The 14527-nt window shown below is 52.1% G+C and overlaps 1 protein-coding gene and 1 long non-coding RNA gene across 3 annotated transcripts in view; one reads left to right on the forward strand and one right to left on the reverse strand.

The window, feature by feature from the left end:
• Nucleotides 1-3: 3 nt before the first annotated feature.
• LOC121079407 lies at nucleotides 4-6808 on the forward strand. Its single transcript, XR_005825011.1, has 2 exons — nucleotides 4-358; nucleotides 460-6808. It is a non-coding gene; the product is annotated as an uncharacterized LOC121079407 (long non-coding RNA).
• Nucleotides 5086-14527, reverse strand: part of MSI1 (musashi RNA binding protein 1) — a 30123-nt gene continuing 20681 nt past the window's right edge. Inside the window, exons 10-15 of one of the 2 annotated variants that reach the window (XM_040576594.1) lie at nucleotides 13114-13194; nucleotides 11873-11929; nucleotides 9088-9156; nucleotides 8827-8981; nucleotides 8302-8391; nucleotides 5086-7363 (exon numbers count right to left, since the gene is read on the reverse strand). In XM_040576594.1, coding sequence (XP_040432528.1) covers nucleotides 8326-8391; nucleotides 8827-8981; nucleotides 9088-9156; nucleotides 11873-11929; nucleotides 13114-13194 — 428 coding nt within the window. In that variant the 3' untranslated portion in view covers nucleotides 5086-7363; nucleotides 8302-8325. The remainder of the gene's footprint in view (nucleotides 7364-8301; nucleotides 8392-8826; nucleotides 8982-9087; nucleotides 9157-11872; nucleotides 11930-13113; nucleotides 13195-14527) is intronic. The other variant, XM_040576595.1, reaches the window with a different exon arrangement.

The raw sequence follows: 14527 nt of genomic DNA on the forward strand, positions 1-14527 counted from the left end.
GGGCGCGCGCGTCCCGTCAGGGCCGGGCGGCGGGAGAGGCGCGGGGGCGGCGTTGCGTTTGTCAGGCGGTCTTTATTAAAGGGCGCCCGCGTGCTCGGCCCTCAGGAGGACTTGCAGTACTTGGCCGTGTCCAGCCTGTAGTGGCCCGGGTCGTAGGGCGCCTTAGCGAAGCACATGGCGGCCGCGCGGTCGCAGTTGCAGATGAACATCTCGCACTCGTCGTTGGTGCCTGAGGGAGGGAGCGGGGACGGTCAGAGCCTTCGCCTGCCTCCCTTCAACCCCCCTGTGCCGCCGCCGCCGCCATGTCGGGCGTGAGGTGCGCTCCCTGCGCGCCCTCCGGCCCCCGAGCTCCCCTCAGGTGCTGTGCGAGTGCGTGCCCCAGCCCTGACGCTTCCATGCTCCCTCCTTCCCTCTCTGCAGCTCTGCCTGACAGGCTGTTTGTTACTTCTCTCCGTTCAGGAGCCATAAAAGCTTGGCCGTTACATTACGGATGTCTGCACAGCGCTCCCCAGCCAGCCCGCTGCCCCCACGGACTTCTGTGGGACCACAGGGACTCATCCCCCTGAGGAGGGGACAGGTCCCCGTGCTCAGCCCACGTATCCTCCAGCACCACGTCGCGCTGAAGCCTTCTGGGCCACCTCGGAGGCATCTACAGCAGCGCTGAGTGCGGTGCCTGCAGCCAGCCCACCCGGCACGGCCTTCTGCGGCGCCTCCGTGCCATGAAAGGATTCAAAGTCACGCAGCCCCTATCCTAACTGCAGCTGAAGTGCTGAGCAAAGCAGAGTGACACGGAGGAGGACGTACTGCTACACGTAATCTCCTTGCTAGAGCAGCTGAACTTGTATGTCTTTGTGTAGGGGTTGTCCACTAAGGTGGTGCACGATGACAGTTTTTCAGCCTGAGAGTAGCAGTTATCATGTGTTTGACAGCACCTGGAAAACAAGGAGGAAGAGGTCAGAAAACACCAGAAATGCAAACTCAGCTGACCTATACGACATGTAAATATGCTAGTATTTACAAATATGCTTTGACAAGGCGCTGAACAAAAAAAAAACCCTCAAGATACCCAGTGATAAGAGGGAGAGGACACAAAGGACCTCAAAGGGACACAAAATCACAGAATATCCTGGGTTGGAAGGGACCCACAAGGATCATTGAGTTCAGCTCCTCCTCTGCCAGCTAATGTTCCAAGTACACGTGTGGTTACTGCAGCCTGGCAGCTGACGAGCTAACAGCTGGCACAATCCACTGCACCTTGGCTATCAGTCTAATGTGATCTCCAAACTGGCAAGCTACTTCTTAGCATTTTGCAGCTCAGCCCTAAGAGGTCAATGGTCAAGCACTGGGTAGTGGGCTCACAACTGCTGTCTGGGCTGCCAGGACAGCACTGCTGAAGAAAAAAAAAGAAAAAAGAAAAAAGTGTGGGAATGAATGCAACATAGCTGCCACAGAAGAGAAAGCAGAATGCATTGCTTGGGTTATATTTTACCCTAGTAATAAGACCTTCAGGTGTGATACTACACAACCTTTTTTCCTTGAACCAGTCTTTGGGAGAACGCTTTATCCATAGCAGCCAGAGAGTTTTGTGAGCATTTTTTTACATGCAGGGCCAGCTAAGGAGACGCAGGCATGCAGAAATGAGAAAGCGCAAGCTAGGAAACATGTTTGTAAAAGCAGAGTTGTACAAACTTGTCAAGTTCATCCACTGGTGTCCCACTGCCTCCCAAGCCACAATAGCAGCCGTAGCCATCAAACTCAAGCAGAGGGTGACTGCCTGGGATGGTGCATTGGATCATGCTGCGCAGCTGCCACACTGCACGAGGTGAGACATCGGCACTGGCAGCACCCACTGAGGAGAAACACAACGGTTAGAGTTAGGCATGGTATTACCAGTCACAGGCACGCTGAGAGGGGCGAGTGCCACCTACGCACCTGACAGCAGGAAAAGCAGGGCAAGGGACTTCATTGTTGCAGGTCTTGACAATGAGATTGGTCCTAAAGAAAATGCAGCTCTTTATACTACAAGCTCACCTTGAAATAGAAATGAGGTCAACAAGCCAGTATTTATGTTACTGAATGCAGATTTCTTCTATCAGGGGCTGTAGACAGCAGCTTGTGACACGACCAGCTGAAGGCCAGTGGAGTTCGAACTCTGGAAGCCAAGAGGGCAAATATTTGCTTCCTATGATTTTTGCGATTAAATTATTTTAATGGTCGTATTAGAAGACTGCCTGAAAGATCTGGACATTTTTAAGGGCTCTCTACTAAAAAATATAGCAACGTGGTAGTTACGCTGGAGAATACTGGCACTAACAGCCAGTTACTAATACTTGTATACTCTTTTTATGGTATCCCACTTATCATTCTTCCTATATCTCTGCATTGATTCACCTGGCCTAATTCAGGGAACGAGATACAAGTTGTTCACTTATCCCCAGTGATCCTTGGCATGAGCAGAAAAAAATAAAATAAATAAATAAACTAGTTTTAACTTTGAAGCCATATAGGAGAAAGAAGTACTACTAGGCAAAAACCAGGAGCCAAGCAATGTGGAAATCCTCTGAAATTTCTCGGGAGAAGCAGCATAACAGCCACGACAAAGGAAAGTGTGAACACAAGGAGATGGTAACACATTGGTGGTAGGATGACTGTGGGAAATATTAACTGAAATATTCAGCAGGATTTTCCCTGAGGCTTCAGAGATGCAGAGGACCAAGAAGGATTGTTGGAGTGCAGGGACAGACACGGCATTATCCAGTCAAGGTCTGTGTGTTACCACATCACCAGGTACACGGCAAACCTAGTGGAGCTAGGTGAAACTGGAGAAGCCTCCAGGCAATCGTATTTTGATGGCCTATGCTGCCATCAGGCTCCTGAAATCGCCATCATGTTTTGTGTGTTTAGACTTACCATCTTCAAAGCAGCTACATTTGCAGCCCTCTGGAAAAGAAGAGCGTGCTGGCTGTGCAGTTTCTTCCCTTTAACTATCCATTTTGCTTTCCATCCATCAAAATCTGCCTGATAAATGCAGGTCTTCCTTTTAATACAATGCCTGTCCAGAAGAAACTATGTTTTCTTCCTTTGAGATAGAACCTCTGTTCTTCAAGTTTAGCAAAATTAATTTTTATACTAGATAGTCTGTAGATTTAACTCATATACTTATATGAGGATAAAATAGTTTCCCTCCAGGTTGTGTGCCTTTGGCCAGCCTTACTCCAGTAATTGCTGAATCCATTTCACACCCACCGCCAGGTGAATGGTAACATTGCAAATGGAAATAACTAGTGATTAGCTGGTGATAGCCAGCTGATTTCAGATGCAAGCAGGTGGCACAATACACATCCCTCTGGCAAAGCCAACGTTACCTGGCTTAAACAAGGACTTGTGGCTTACATGACTTCAGAGGAGTTATGCCAGAAACGACCTGTGCTTAGAAGTTTCAAGGTACACAGCGTACCATAGCTCAGGCAGCAGTTTCTACATCAGCAAAGCAGAGCCCATTTAGGCCCTTTGGTTCTCTACACCAAGGCACGAGGTGAGTTGGATCCAAAAAAGGGTAAGAAAGTTTTTTGCAGTCAGCCGGGAGTCCAAAATACTGCACTCGTATTCAGACCCCGGAGGCTCTAATGCTGCCAAGGCTACAGGTTTGGCATTTTTACACACTCGAGATATTAATTGTAGACTATTCCCTTGATAGTAAGAGTCTGCATTTATTTCTAAAGCATGAATCAAGCCTTCAGTTTTAAGAGTAAGGAAAGAGAAAACAGCCTAAAATCCAGAGTGCTTATTCAGGAAACGTAGGGTTCAGCACCCTTCAGTAGGATCAAATGCACGTTTCTGTAGGCGATGGTGAGGACATCTTCCCCTCCAGAGTGGCTGAAACTACATCAGGGTGCCCACAGCACCCAGGGTGCTGACACAACCATAGGGCATCTAGCTAAAGCTAGGTTTGCTGCTGAGCGACCAGAACCATTTCGACTTTTTTGGTTGCTCACAAGCTCTCTGATGCCCCAAGATTCCCCTCTCACAGGTTAGCTAAGGCCAAACAGGTGCTGGGTTATAGACTCAAGATTCCAGTGTCCTAATAGTGAGAACATCAAACAAACATTAAAGACTGATGTAAAAAAAGTCGGTGCCCCCATTTATGTAGAAAAAAGGATTTAATATTTTACCCACAGATCAATCTGCTGACTTTCCCTTCAATATCCATTTAAGTGATATTCTCATTCTCCTTTGGCTACCTTTCCTTTTTTAATGTTTTATTTCTCTTTTCTTTTACCAATGAACCTTAGGTTCCTTCTGTGGTTCCTTCCTCCCCATTTCTCACTCTCCTTTATTATTGATGTTGCCAAGAAAACCTCTATTACACTGGCCTTTTAAGTCACTAAAACGCTGTCATATTTTGGATTTCATAGTCTGATTTCAACAAAAGGACCACCCAGAGTGGGAAAGTGAGCATGTGAGCAGCACAAGAGTGCGTTATGAGAAAACTCCCAGAAGGGTACAGATTTTTCCACCAAAGCTATTTTTGGCTTCCCCAACCTGTACAATATACAAAGCTGCCGGTGCTCAGTATGATTTTGAGGACACCTCAATTTACAACTCATTCCTAAATTCACAGGCTTGAGCCTTATATTATTTCTGAGAATTCTCTATGATTAAGACCTGCTAGAACAGGTCTGTTACACTGCTGGAATTTACTGTTCTCTTGTAGTGTTATCTACTAAGGAATTTTCTTCCTATCTCTTCATTTTATTTTCTTAGATCTAGCCTCCTTGGTTCACCATAGTCAATGAATCCAAAGAATATCTGAGCCAACCTTCTAAGCACCCCAGTGTCTCCTCCCTTCTCGAGCCTATAAATATCTGTACAAACCCTCTGTAATGTAAAGAGGCACAATCTCTGCTAAACCCGGATCCACCTCACATTATAAACTGGGCCGCTGCCAAAGGCCGGGAGCAGAACACACAGTCAGAGCCCTGGGGCTTTTATCCTAATGGCAGGATGCGCCTCCTGCCAGCTCCGAGTTCACCTGCACTCTCCTCCATTGGAAAGTCTCCCACGCCCCAATAACGAGAGAGGACAGTTTTCAAATAATTTATTAGGAATTTAAAACTGAAATCTGGAAAAAGGGTTACAGGTGTGGAGAGAACAAACATTGGAGTGTAATAACTTACTGGCTTAAAAACACAGCTTTATTATTTTTTTAAAAAAATGCCCACCCTGAAACCGGAGCCCCAGCCTCCAGGCAGTGGCAGCACTGGCCAGAGAGTGAATCGCAGCCCAGCAGCAGCACGGCTGGCCTGGGATGTCTGGAGGGGGCACGGAAGCAGTTCAGCGCATATACCAAGAGGGAGGAAAGCGCTGTCCGCAGACCCAAATTTGAAGTATATAGAATAAAAATAAACCCAATAAAATGCAGCTCTTCTTTACTTAGGAAATATTTAAAAAAACAGACATACAGACTCTTGTCTCAGTAACAAAAATTATTGCTTTGTGTTTTCAGTACTGATCTGTTAAGTACCCTCTTACCTAAACAGAACTCTCCAAACATATCGCCCAGGTCAGGACAAGCTCCGGCACACGGGGAGGGGAGGGATGGAAGAGAAGAGCCCTGTGGGCACGGCGGCCCTCCCGGTCCTTTCCTCAAAGCCCCTCTCCCTTACAAGGGCTCAGTTTGGGGGAAGAGAGGGAATGATTTTTAAAACTTAAGATGAAGCTGTTATTTCCCTGGGAAAAGAGTTTGGCTGCATCTTAATAAAAGGCTTAATCACCCCCCTTAACAAGGTCTTTGGTTCACTGAAATCCAGACCCAAACCTACCCCGTATGCTCCTGCGGGAGGCTTCCCCTGGCACGGCGCTCCTCAGCAGGGGCCTGGTGCCAGGGGAAGCCCCGGCAGGTTCTGGAGAAGGGACCACACCACCTCCGCACGGGACAACGGACAAATTCCCACAGTCTTCAGAACACAGAGTAAAGCAAATGGGAAGCTGCGATTCTATAATTCATATAATCCCTGAGAAGCCCTTAACCCGCCCCCAAATCACCACCCTAATGCTTTTCTCCCCGTTAACGCCTCCCCAACCCAGCGCCCTGCCCTTCAGAGAACGACCACCCACATCTCCCCCCGGCCCTGGCTGCCTCCCCTTTCCGATACCCTCGCCTCCGGAGGAGGATCCCTTTCCCAGGAAATCTTGACGCAAGCGATAAGTGTTTGGAGAGTGGATTCCTTTCAAAGTAACCAAGACAAACAGTGGCGGCAAAGCCCTTTACCTAAAGCCAAACCAGACGCTGGCACTGCGGAGCCCAGTGATGGAGTCTGTACATCGAGCGATTGGAAGCAGCTTTAACCCGCTCAGCAAAACAGCCGATGGCCGGTACGTTTCACCCCCGCCCCCACCCCCCCTTTCATCTCATCAGAGGTCTTAAAATCTTACAGTAAAAGGTGTACAAAAAAAGAACGGAGTCCTGTCAGGATTCTGCTGGAGAGTATTGCTCACACTGCGGCACCAAGTCCAGGACCTGGAGCTGCTCCTCGGAGCCAGGCTGCACGTGGCAGCCAGGTTCAGCTCGCGATATTTACATATTATACAGAAGGAAAAAGAAAATCCCACGTAAAACTAAACCTAGGAAAACAAAAAAAAAAATCTTTCAGCTGTAAGATAGTGTTTTTCACTTAGCAAAATATACATTTGTTTTGTTCCATAGCGATGTCCAACGTTTTCGGATCCTTGGAGTTTCACACTTTTCAAAGCCTCACATTTACAAAACAGAAACAATTAAAAACAGTTTCTTTAAAAAAAATAGAAATACATCAGTTCCTCTCAGCCTTTGCTCTCTCTGTCTCTTTCTTTCCTTCAGAACTGCATTCTTGTTACATACCGTGCTTTAAAAACACTGACGACAACAACAACAGAGTTGAAAATATTCAAAACAGTTTCAAAGCCAAATAAAAATACTCCTCAATAAAAACTACCTAACACAATCACAAAGCCAATTCATAAAATATGTCTACTAGCTCGGGAAAGAGCAAACAACAAAAAGAAGGGGGAGCCCCAAAAAAGATAAAAAAATAAAATAAAAAAATAAAACTAACAGCTAATAAAATAAATAAAAGAAGAACCGGTGGGCTGGGGGCAGGGAAGGGGGAAGCGTAAACCGTCGGTGGTTAGTAAGAAAGCGAGATGATCTCCTCGGGTTCAGTCCAGTGTGGTCTGGTCAAAGGGAGAGATCAGGGCAGGGCGGCAGGAGCCTGGCAGCCAGCCGGCGGTGTGCAGTTTGACTCGAGAAAAAGGTAACCGTGGCTCATCCCCCGAGGCTCACCAGATCCTCCAGCCGCTGTCCTCGGTTAGGTCACTGGGGAATCTGCGGGACACAGCAGGGGGAGGAAGGGACAGGATCTAGAACGACCAACAGCCTTCCTCTCGGGGCTTTCTCCCAGGGTTACCTGGCAGGAATACTCAACCTGCCCCGACACGGGCTTGCCCTGCACCTCGCTGGCACAGCAACGGGGCACAGCAGAGCTGCTTCCCTCTTCAACGGCACGTGCAGGCCTCGCAAACAAGGCTCCACACGCCGTGCAGCCGGCCTGCCCCGACCTGCGGAGCTCCTGGCTCCGGGGAGGCTGCAGCCAGGCAGGGTCCAGACACTGCTCCAGCACTCAGCTCAGCGCCCTGCCAGGCTCCGGGGGCCTTGTCCGGACACCCTTCCCTGCCAGCTGTTCCCTCCTTTTTAAAAAGTTTATTTTTTTCTTTTTAGGCCAAGAAACTTCAGCCGTGTTTGCAAACCAGCGACCATCCACCAGCTCCCTCCCAGGCCCAGCTGAGGACCAGAAACAGAACTGATCACACCCAGATTCCCCTCTGCCCTTCTTCTCCCAGACAGGAGAGGAAAGCCGTGCTCCGCAGAGAGGTGGTCTCAGCAGCAGTGAGAACAACCAGCCGCACGGAGGAGGCTCCCCCAGCCACACAGGTGAGCCAGGCTTGTCTCAGGATCACCACGGGGTCATGATTCTGGCCGAGCCTGCAGACCTTCCCTCTTCCTGTCAGTGCTCTCATCTCCTCCCCCTCTGCACCCAGACACGAAGCGATCCCTCCACAACACTCCCAGCCCGAGGAGCAGGAAGCAGGAAGCCAACCTGTCAAGTCCCTGGTGTGGAACAGAGCCCTGGGCTGGCCACAGGACTCCCTGCATGGGCTGAGTCAAGCCAGCGAGCCTCCCAGCAGCCTCCACAGCTCCTGCTGGGAGCCCAAGCTCAGAATTTCACCTCTCTAACTACCCGTCCCTGTTTGAAGCTCTCTTACCTCCTGCCTCCGTGGTCCCCAGCTTCAGTGATACCCATTGGTAAAAGCTGTTGCAATCAAGGGACCCTGCGAGGAAAGAGTTAAAACCCCCTGTTAAGCAAACAAAAGAGAAGTGAAGAAAATTACTACCAAAACATATTCAGTCGCGGTTCAGATGCTGGGAGAGCAGTTCCAGTTGCAGGTGCTAGGACTAAGGAGCTCAGCAACCCACTGGACACTGCGTCGGGGCCAAGATGAGCTTTTGGAACATCTGGGCCAGGTAAGGGGAAGGTCTGGAGATCAGGACCTTGAGTCGTGGCTGGGGAGAACCAGCGGAGCCCAGGGAAGCAGGCTCCCAGCGAGCTGCTGCATCCTGCACCAGCGGCAGGCAGCGTGGGGCTCAGCGGTGGCACGGCAGGTGGCATTTCCCGACCAGAAAGCAGTCTGCTCCCCCTGCTCGCCTCCATCACCGCGTGGAGACGCGGCCCCTTCCCCTGCCCCTGCCATCATCCTCCCCCTGCGCAGAGCCCGCCAGGGAACACTCACCCCTAGGCTGTGGCCGAAGCCGGTGCTCGGGGCTGGGCTGGCAGCGCTGATGTAACTGCTGACCCCCGAGTCCTGGTTGGCGGCTCCGTAAAGCTCTGCCATCGGCCCAGGGCTGGTGGTGCCCAGAAATCCGCCGGTGCGACTCGGGGTGGAACCTAGGGGAGGCAGCAAAACTACAGAGTGAAGATCCCAAAAACGCAGGCCCGTCCCACCCCCCTCCCGCAGCCCGTGCGCCGCCCCGGGGAGGAAGGTGGCAGTTACCTGTCCCTCGCACCACGGCTGCCGCAGCCGCTGCTGCCGCCATTGGTCCATACGCAGTGAGGGGGATTGCTGCAAAGGAAGGGACAGGCACCTCAGGGGCTTGGTGGCTACACGGGGAATTCCTCAACGGGAGCCTTCATTTCCCCGCTGCGAAATTCCAGGGCCACACAGGTGTATCGGCCTCGTGCAGCGCGCAGGACATCCAAGGAGGAGAGCAGGGGAGCGCCCAGCCCTGCCTCTCCCAGTACCCTTTGCACGGCGAATGTCCCAGGGGGACACGAGCCATGCTCTGCTAACCCCACATCCCAGAGTAGCTGAGGGATGTGGAAAAGCTGAACCGGAAAGATAGTTAAATCCAAAGCTATTATAGACACAAATTTTGGCTATAAACGTGGAGAAACCCAGCAGCTCAGTGATCTGAGGCTCAGCCCCTCCCCTCTGTTTTGACACTATTATTTTAACAGCCTCTTTCTACCCATTTCTCTGCTCAAGACACGCCATCCTCCCCACTTTCACACCTGAACTGCTCAGCCCCTTGCTGCTCCTTGTAGAAGAGCAGGAAACATATACCTAGGGAGCAGGAACTAAAAATGGCTTAATTAAAACAGTAAGTCTTAATTTATACGTAGCAGTTTTAATTCCCAACTCGACTGCCATAGGCAACCAGCCCTCGGGGCAGGAGGCATCCAGCCAGCCTGTTTCTCTTTGCCCTTAAAATGACTGGGTCAGCATTTCATGCTTGAATGTGAAATTCACTGTGCTTCTGTTTAGAGCACCATAAAAAGAGGTCAGAACAAATCAATCACGTTAAGGCTGAAATCCAGGCTAGCTTATAAGGGAATATTTAGTAGCAGGCACCAGCCTGTTTCAAGCAAACGTCACAGAGGGCTTATATCTGGGTTTGCCTCTCATTGCAGGCCCTGGGCCAAGGCGAGCATGTTGCAGCTCCGCATCGCCCCCAAAGACACTGTTCTGGGGAGGAAACGCTGCTGGCAGCCGCCCTTCTGCCCCACCGTTGCTTCAAGGCCCTAGAACAGATGAATGAATACGGTTTTAATGAGAACAGGGGCCAGGCCTTCTCAAAGACTCCAATTCTCTTTTTCCAGGAAAATCCCTTCTCGCTTTTGCGGGCTGTCTACGGAGAAACCAGGTTGGCGTTGTGATGACAAAGCACCTGCACGTTCTCTCTCGGCACGCTGGAGCAATCAGCCCCGCTTGTGCCATCCCCTCAGCTCAGCTCCACTTGCCAAGCCCATTTACAGGCGCTCAGCCACTTGAGGCACAAGGGCCCTCCAGCACTGCGCAGCTCGCGGGGCCTTTGTAGGAACCGAGGGGGCCCCGCACTTCGCGGGACCGGCTCCAGCCTATACATGGGAACCTCTCGGCCTCGCCAAGAGGCTGCGCAGCGACTGCTTAGCAGTAGGTAAGCGTAACGGGGAGGGAAGAATGCCACGATCCCCAGCTGGTACTTCAGCGAGACACTCAGGACTGGAAGCTGGCGTGGCACCCAGCCAGGCAGGCAGCATTAAGAACTTGTTGTTGTGCAGGGCCCTGGGGCACCCCAGCCGCCGGTGACAGCGGGCCCCAGGCCATCCACCTCCACGAGGAGGGGCATGGTGCAGCCCGGGGTGGACCTCGGAGGGAAGAGTACTTTTTTTGTCAAGTCACCAATGTTCCTCTACGAATTTTGTAGGTTTCCCTGGAAAAATCACACACGCAAATACACACTGAACCCAAATCTCCTTTGTTTGGCAACCAAAAGGCTTAGAGACGGGGTCAGATGCTTATGCAGTTGCATCCCTGATGGCAGGGAGGGATATTGTTAAGAGGGAGCTGGGATTTAAACTCTTCCTACCTCCCTCAGGGCAGTTTGTTCATTGGTGGCTGCCAACCTCAGCATCCTGCGGAGCAGAGACTCCCTGAGGACCGACATGGTTTGGCGCCACCCTTTCAGCCCTGTTCGTACCGATAGTTTGGGGGGAGCTTCTCAAGAAGCCTTTCCACACCCCCATTGCAGAGATTCACACCCTGAAACAGGTGGGGGCAAGGAAGCGCTGGAGAGGAGGACCACCATGGACATGAGATGGCACACGGGGCGCGGGGTGCTACACAAAGCTGCTCTTCTACAACAGATACCATGGACACGACAGAGCTGAGGGAAACATGGCCGTGGGAGGGAGAGTCGACGGAAGGAGCATCGCCTAGAGAAGGCACTGCACACGATGCAGGGGCTGAGGATCCAGAGGGTATTTACACTCTGAGCCAGGACTAGCCCTGGAGAACAGCCCTCTGCCCTCGTTTCATTCCACAGTACCCTACAGGAACTGAGGGACCCTACGCCTCCTGCACAGGGATGTAGGATTAGCGACCAGGAGTGCCCCACACCCTCTCCCTCCTCCCAGCACTCCAGAACTTGTCCCTGCAGCAGCTCAGGTTAAGGTCATTCGTGGACCTTTGAGAAGTCACCCTGCTCTCTGGAGTTTTCCATATCTGACTTAGACCCAGCCCAGGGCGAGGAGCTAAAAAAGAGGCCAGCAGCAGGAAATGCCATTTCGGAATTACACGCCTTCACTTGGTGTGACCTGCACTGCCCTTCTCAAAGGCAACGCACAGGGCTCTGCTTCCCTCTCCACCTTTCCAGCCCCAGCTGTGGATGGAGCTTGCACGGAGGGAATAAGGAACACTTCCAGTCTAACTGCATCAGGCTGTGGAGCAGCAACACCACCGGAACAGCCCAAAGCCCCCTTTTCCCAGCTTGTGAGTTTAGGAAATGAGCGGGACTGACCTGTGAGCTCAGGGAGGACGGGGGCACTCGGGAGAGGGGTCCGCTCTACACGGAACTCTAAAAACGAAATGCAAGACAGCTTAGGAACTCATCAACCACCCCGAGGGAGACCCCGCAGACAGACGGCAGCCAGGGCCACTGCGGGAGCAGGCTGCGACCGGGCCAGTGCCTTCTTTAAACTAATTTGTAACTGGTGCTGAAAGGTGCTGGGCTCCCGCCCCAGACACTGAAAGGATCCGTTTGTCCTTAGCATAAATCTGGCAAGGGAGGGCAAGCACAAGCTTCACCTGCAGCCCGGCCCAGGTTTTACAGCGAGGCACTCGAAGCCACGGTGACCGAGAGCCACAAACGGCATTCGCAGAGAGCTTCCAGGCAGCCAGGAGGCAACAGCAACTGTCAGCCACAGCCAGCCCGGGCCTGCCGGGGGGAAGAGCCGACTTCCCACTCCCAGCCCCTGCCGCCAAGGCTTCGTGTAAGAACCGTGAGACTGAGAGGGGAGGTAAGGAGGGGATGCTCAGAGTTGCCACGTCTCTAGAAAACAGCGAGGCGGTCTTTTTTCTCTGAGCGTGCTCTGCCTCGTTCCCCGGGCTGACAGGGAAGGGGAGGGAGAAGAGGCCCCGGGCAGCTCTGGCAGCTGCGGCACAGCAGGCTCCAGCCATTGATGGCAGCAGCCGTGTCCTGAGCGCACGGCGGGGCTGGGAGCTTGAAACCCCCCCAAACAGGAGGGACGGGCAGCCCGCAGCCCAGCAGGGGTTCTGCAGGAGCTGCGAGTGGTCCAGGCACGGCTCACGAGGCAACCGCAGCACGCAGGCGCCTGTGTTTTGGGTGCCGAGGGGTTCCCCAGCCCACGGCAAGCTACAATTCAAACTCCCCTGCTACTTTCAGAGCGGTGGCAACTCTGGTAAAGAGAGACAGACACACACAAAGGCAGCGAGACAGGCAGAGCTGCGGGGGCCCTCCTGGGTAAGAGCAGCAGCCCTACGGAGGAGGCTAACATAAAGGGCAGCAGAGCAGCCTAGGGCTTTTCCGGTCACCGGGGTGTGAGGATAATCCTAATGAAGGACAGGCTGCTCCCACCTATTCCAGGGCTTCTCCCCTCCCCCTTCCACATCCGTCTCCAATTTAAAGAGAGACCAAAAGGGGGGGAAAAAGGGTAAAAGGGGCAGAGCCTGGGTCACGGATCATGCCAAGGACTCCCGTCACCTGAAGGTAGGCCGAAAAAAGGAGCGGGGAGCACTCACCAGGGAACTGGTAAGTGTAGCCGGGTGCGATGCCAGTGTAACTTCGACTCGCGTAGGTGGCAGCCTGGAAGCCTGGATAACCTGGGGAATAGAAAAGGGCTCCGTTACTGCAGCCCCACGGGGTCCCTCTCCTCGGTGCCCGGCTGCTCACGAGCAGCGTGACCATTAGCCTTAGAAAGAACAAACACAACCGACAGCAGAAAACCCAGGGAACTGCTGAGGCAGAGAACAGGATGCATGTGAGTCGGTGCTTTAACAGGCCCGTTTACTTTTTCCCTCGCTCCCAACATGTAAGGACACGAAGGTTTCCTTCTCGGAAGCTCACGGCTCCGCAGACTAAGGCTTTCTGACACGTCAGCTGGACTTAGGGACAGACCAAGGAGGTGGTGGCATCTGAAAGGCTGAAAGCTCTGAGTCAGTTTCGCACCAGAGATGCTGGCAAATGCAGGCAGAGCACTTCTTCCTGGAGCCGGGCAGGGGGACAATGCCTGCCATTCCCAGGAAGCTGCCCACCTCTACAGCACAGGCCTGTGAGAACACAGGACGTTGACTCAGAAATGAATATTTGATTTGAGATCTCCCAAGAAATGAATACGTGGATTCTGCAATGACTCAGCTCGAGCCTTGCTACTTTAGAAAAGGCAAAAGCCCAAACCACAGGCTGAAGGTTTGTTTTCCTTCAATAAGTCCACTGAAAACATTGGGGAAAAAAATGCCCTTTTGGGGGTTTTGTTCAGTGACTGTCTGTTACTCGGCAGTCTTAGCAAGGAAAGCCAGGCTGAGTACAGCCTGTTCAGCAGCACTAGCGATGATCCTGAGCAAACAGAGTGCTCCTGGTTCGGCTCAAGGCTGGCCAGAGCAGGGGGAGGGAGGAGAGCTGGGAACAGCGGCCATGCTGGAAGGTTCATGCTCGTATCTCCGATCCAGGCACGAGGCTTTTGTACACCTGGAAGTGGAGGCTACTAAAATCTTGTATGTGAATGTATCCACCTCAGAATCACTGAGGGGCACGAAACCCAGCTGGCTTGTCACTGATCGCTCCTTACGAGACAGTCCCACAATACGGGTACCATTTTCCTTGTAATACCAGATACTTGCTGTCCCTGGGAGGGAGGGAACAAAGTGAGACAAAGCTTAACTGAAACGTTAAGGGCATTTTTATAGTCTTTAAGCAGCAGTAAGAACATCTATAAGGGCGACTATTTCAAGTGGAAACTTTGGGGCTCTTCTAGGAACTAATCCATCAGAAAGCCTGTAGAAGCACAGGAGGAAAATGTTTGGGCATGGATTATTCCACATTTGGCTCAGCTCTGTAGCTATGCCCTGTTCCACAAGAGCCATTAGGAATTACCGTTTATACGCCACCACACTGCAGGTGCACTGAGCTGCAGAGGGTCAGAGCTTCCCAGCACTT

This window comes from Cygnus olor, chromosome 17, assembly GCF_009769625.2.
Source record: "Cygnus olor isolate bCygOlo1 chromosome 17, bCygOlo1.pri.v2, whole genome shotgun sequence".
Lineage (NCBI taxonomy): Eukaryota > Metazoa > Chordata > Aves > Anseriformes > Anatidae > Cygnus > Cygnus olor.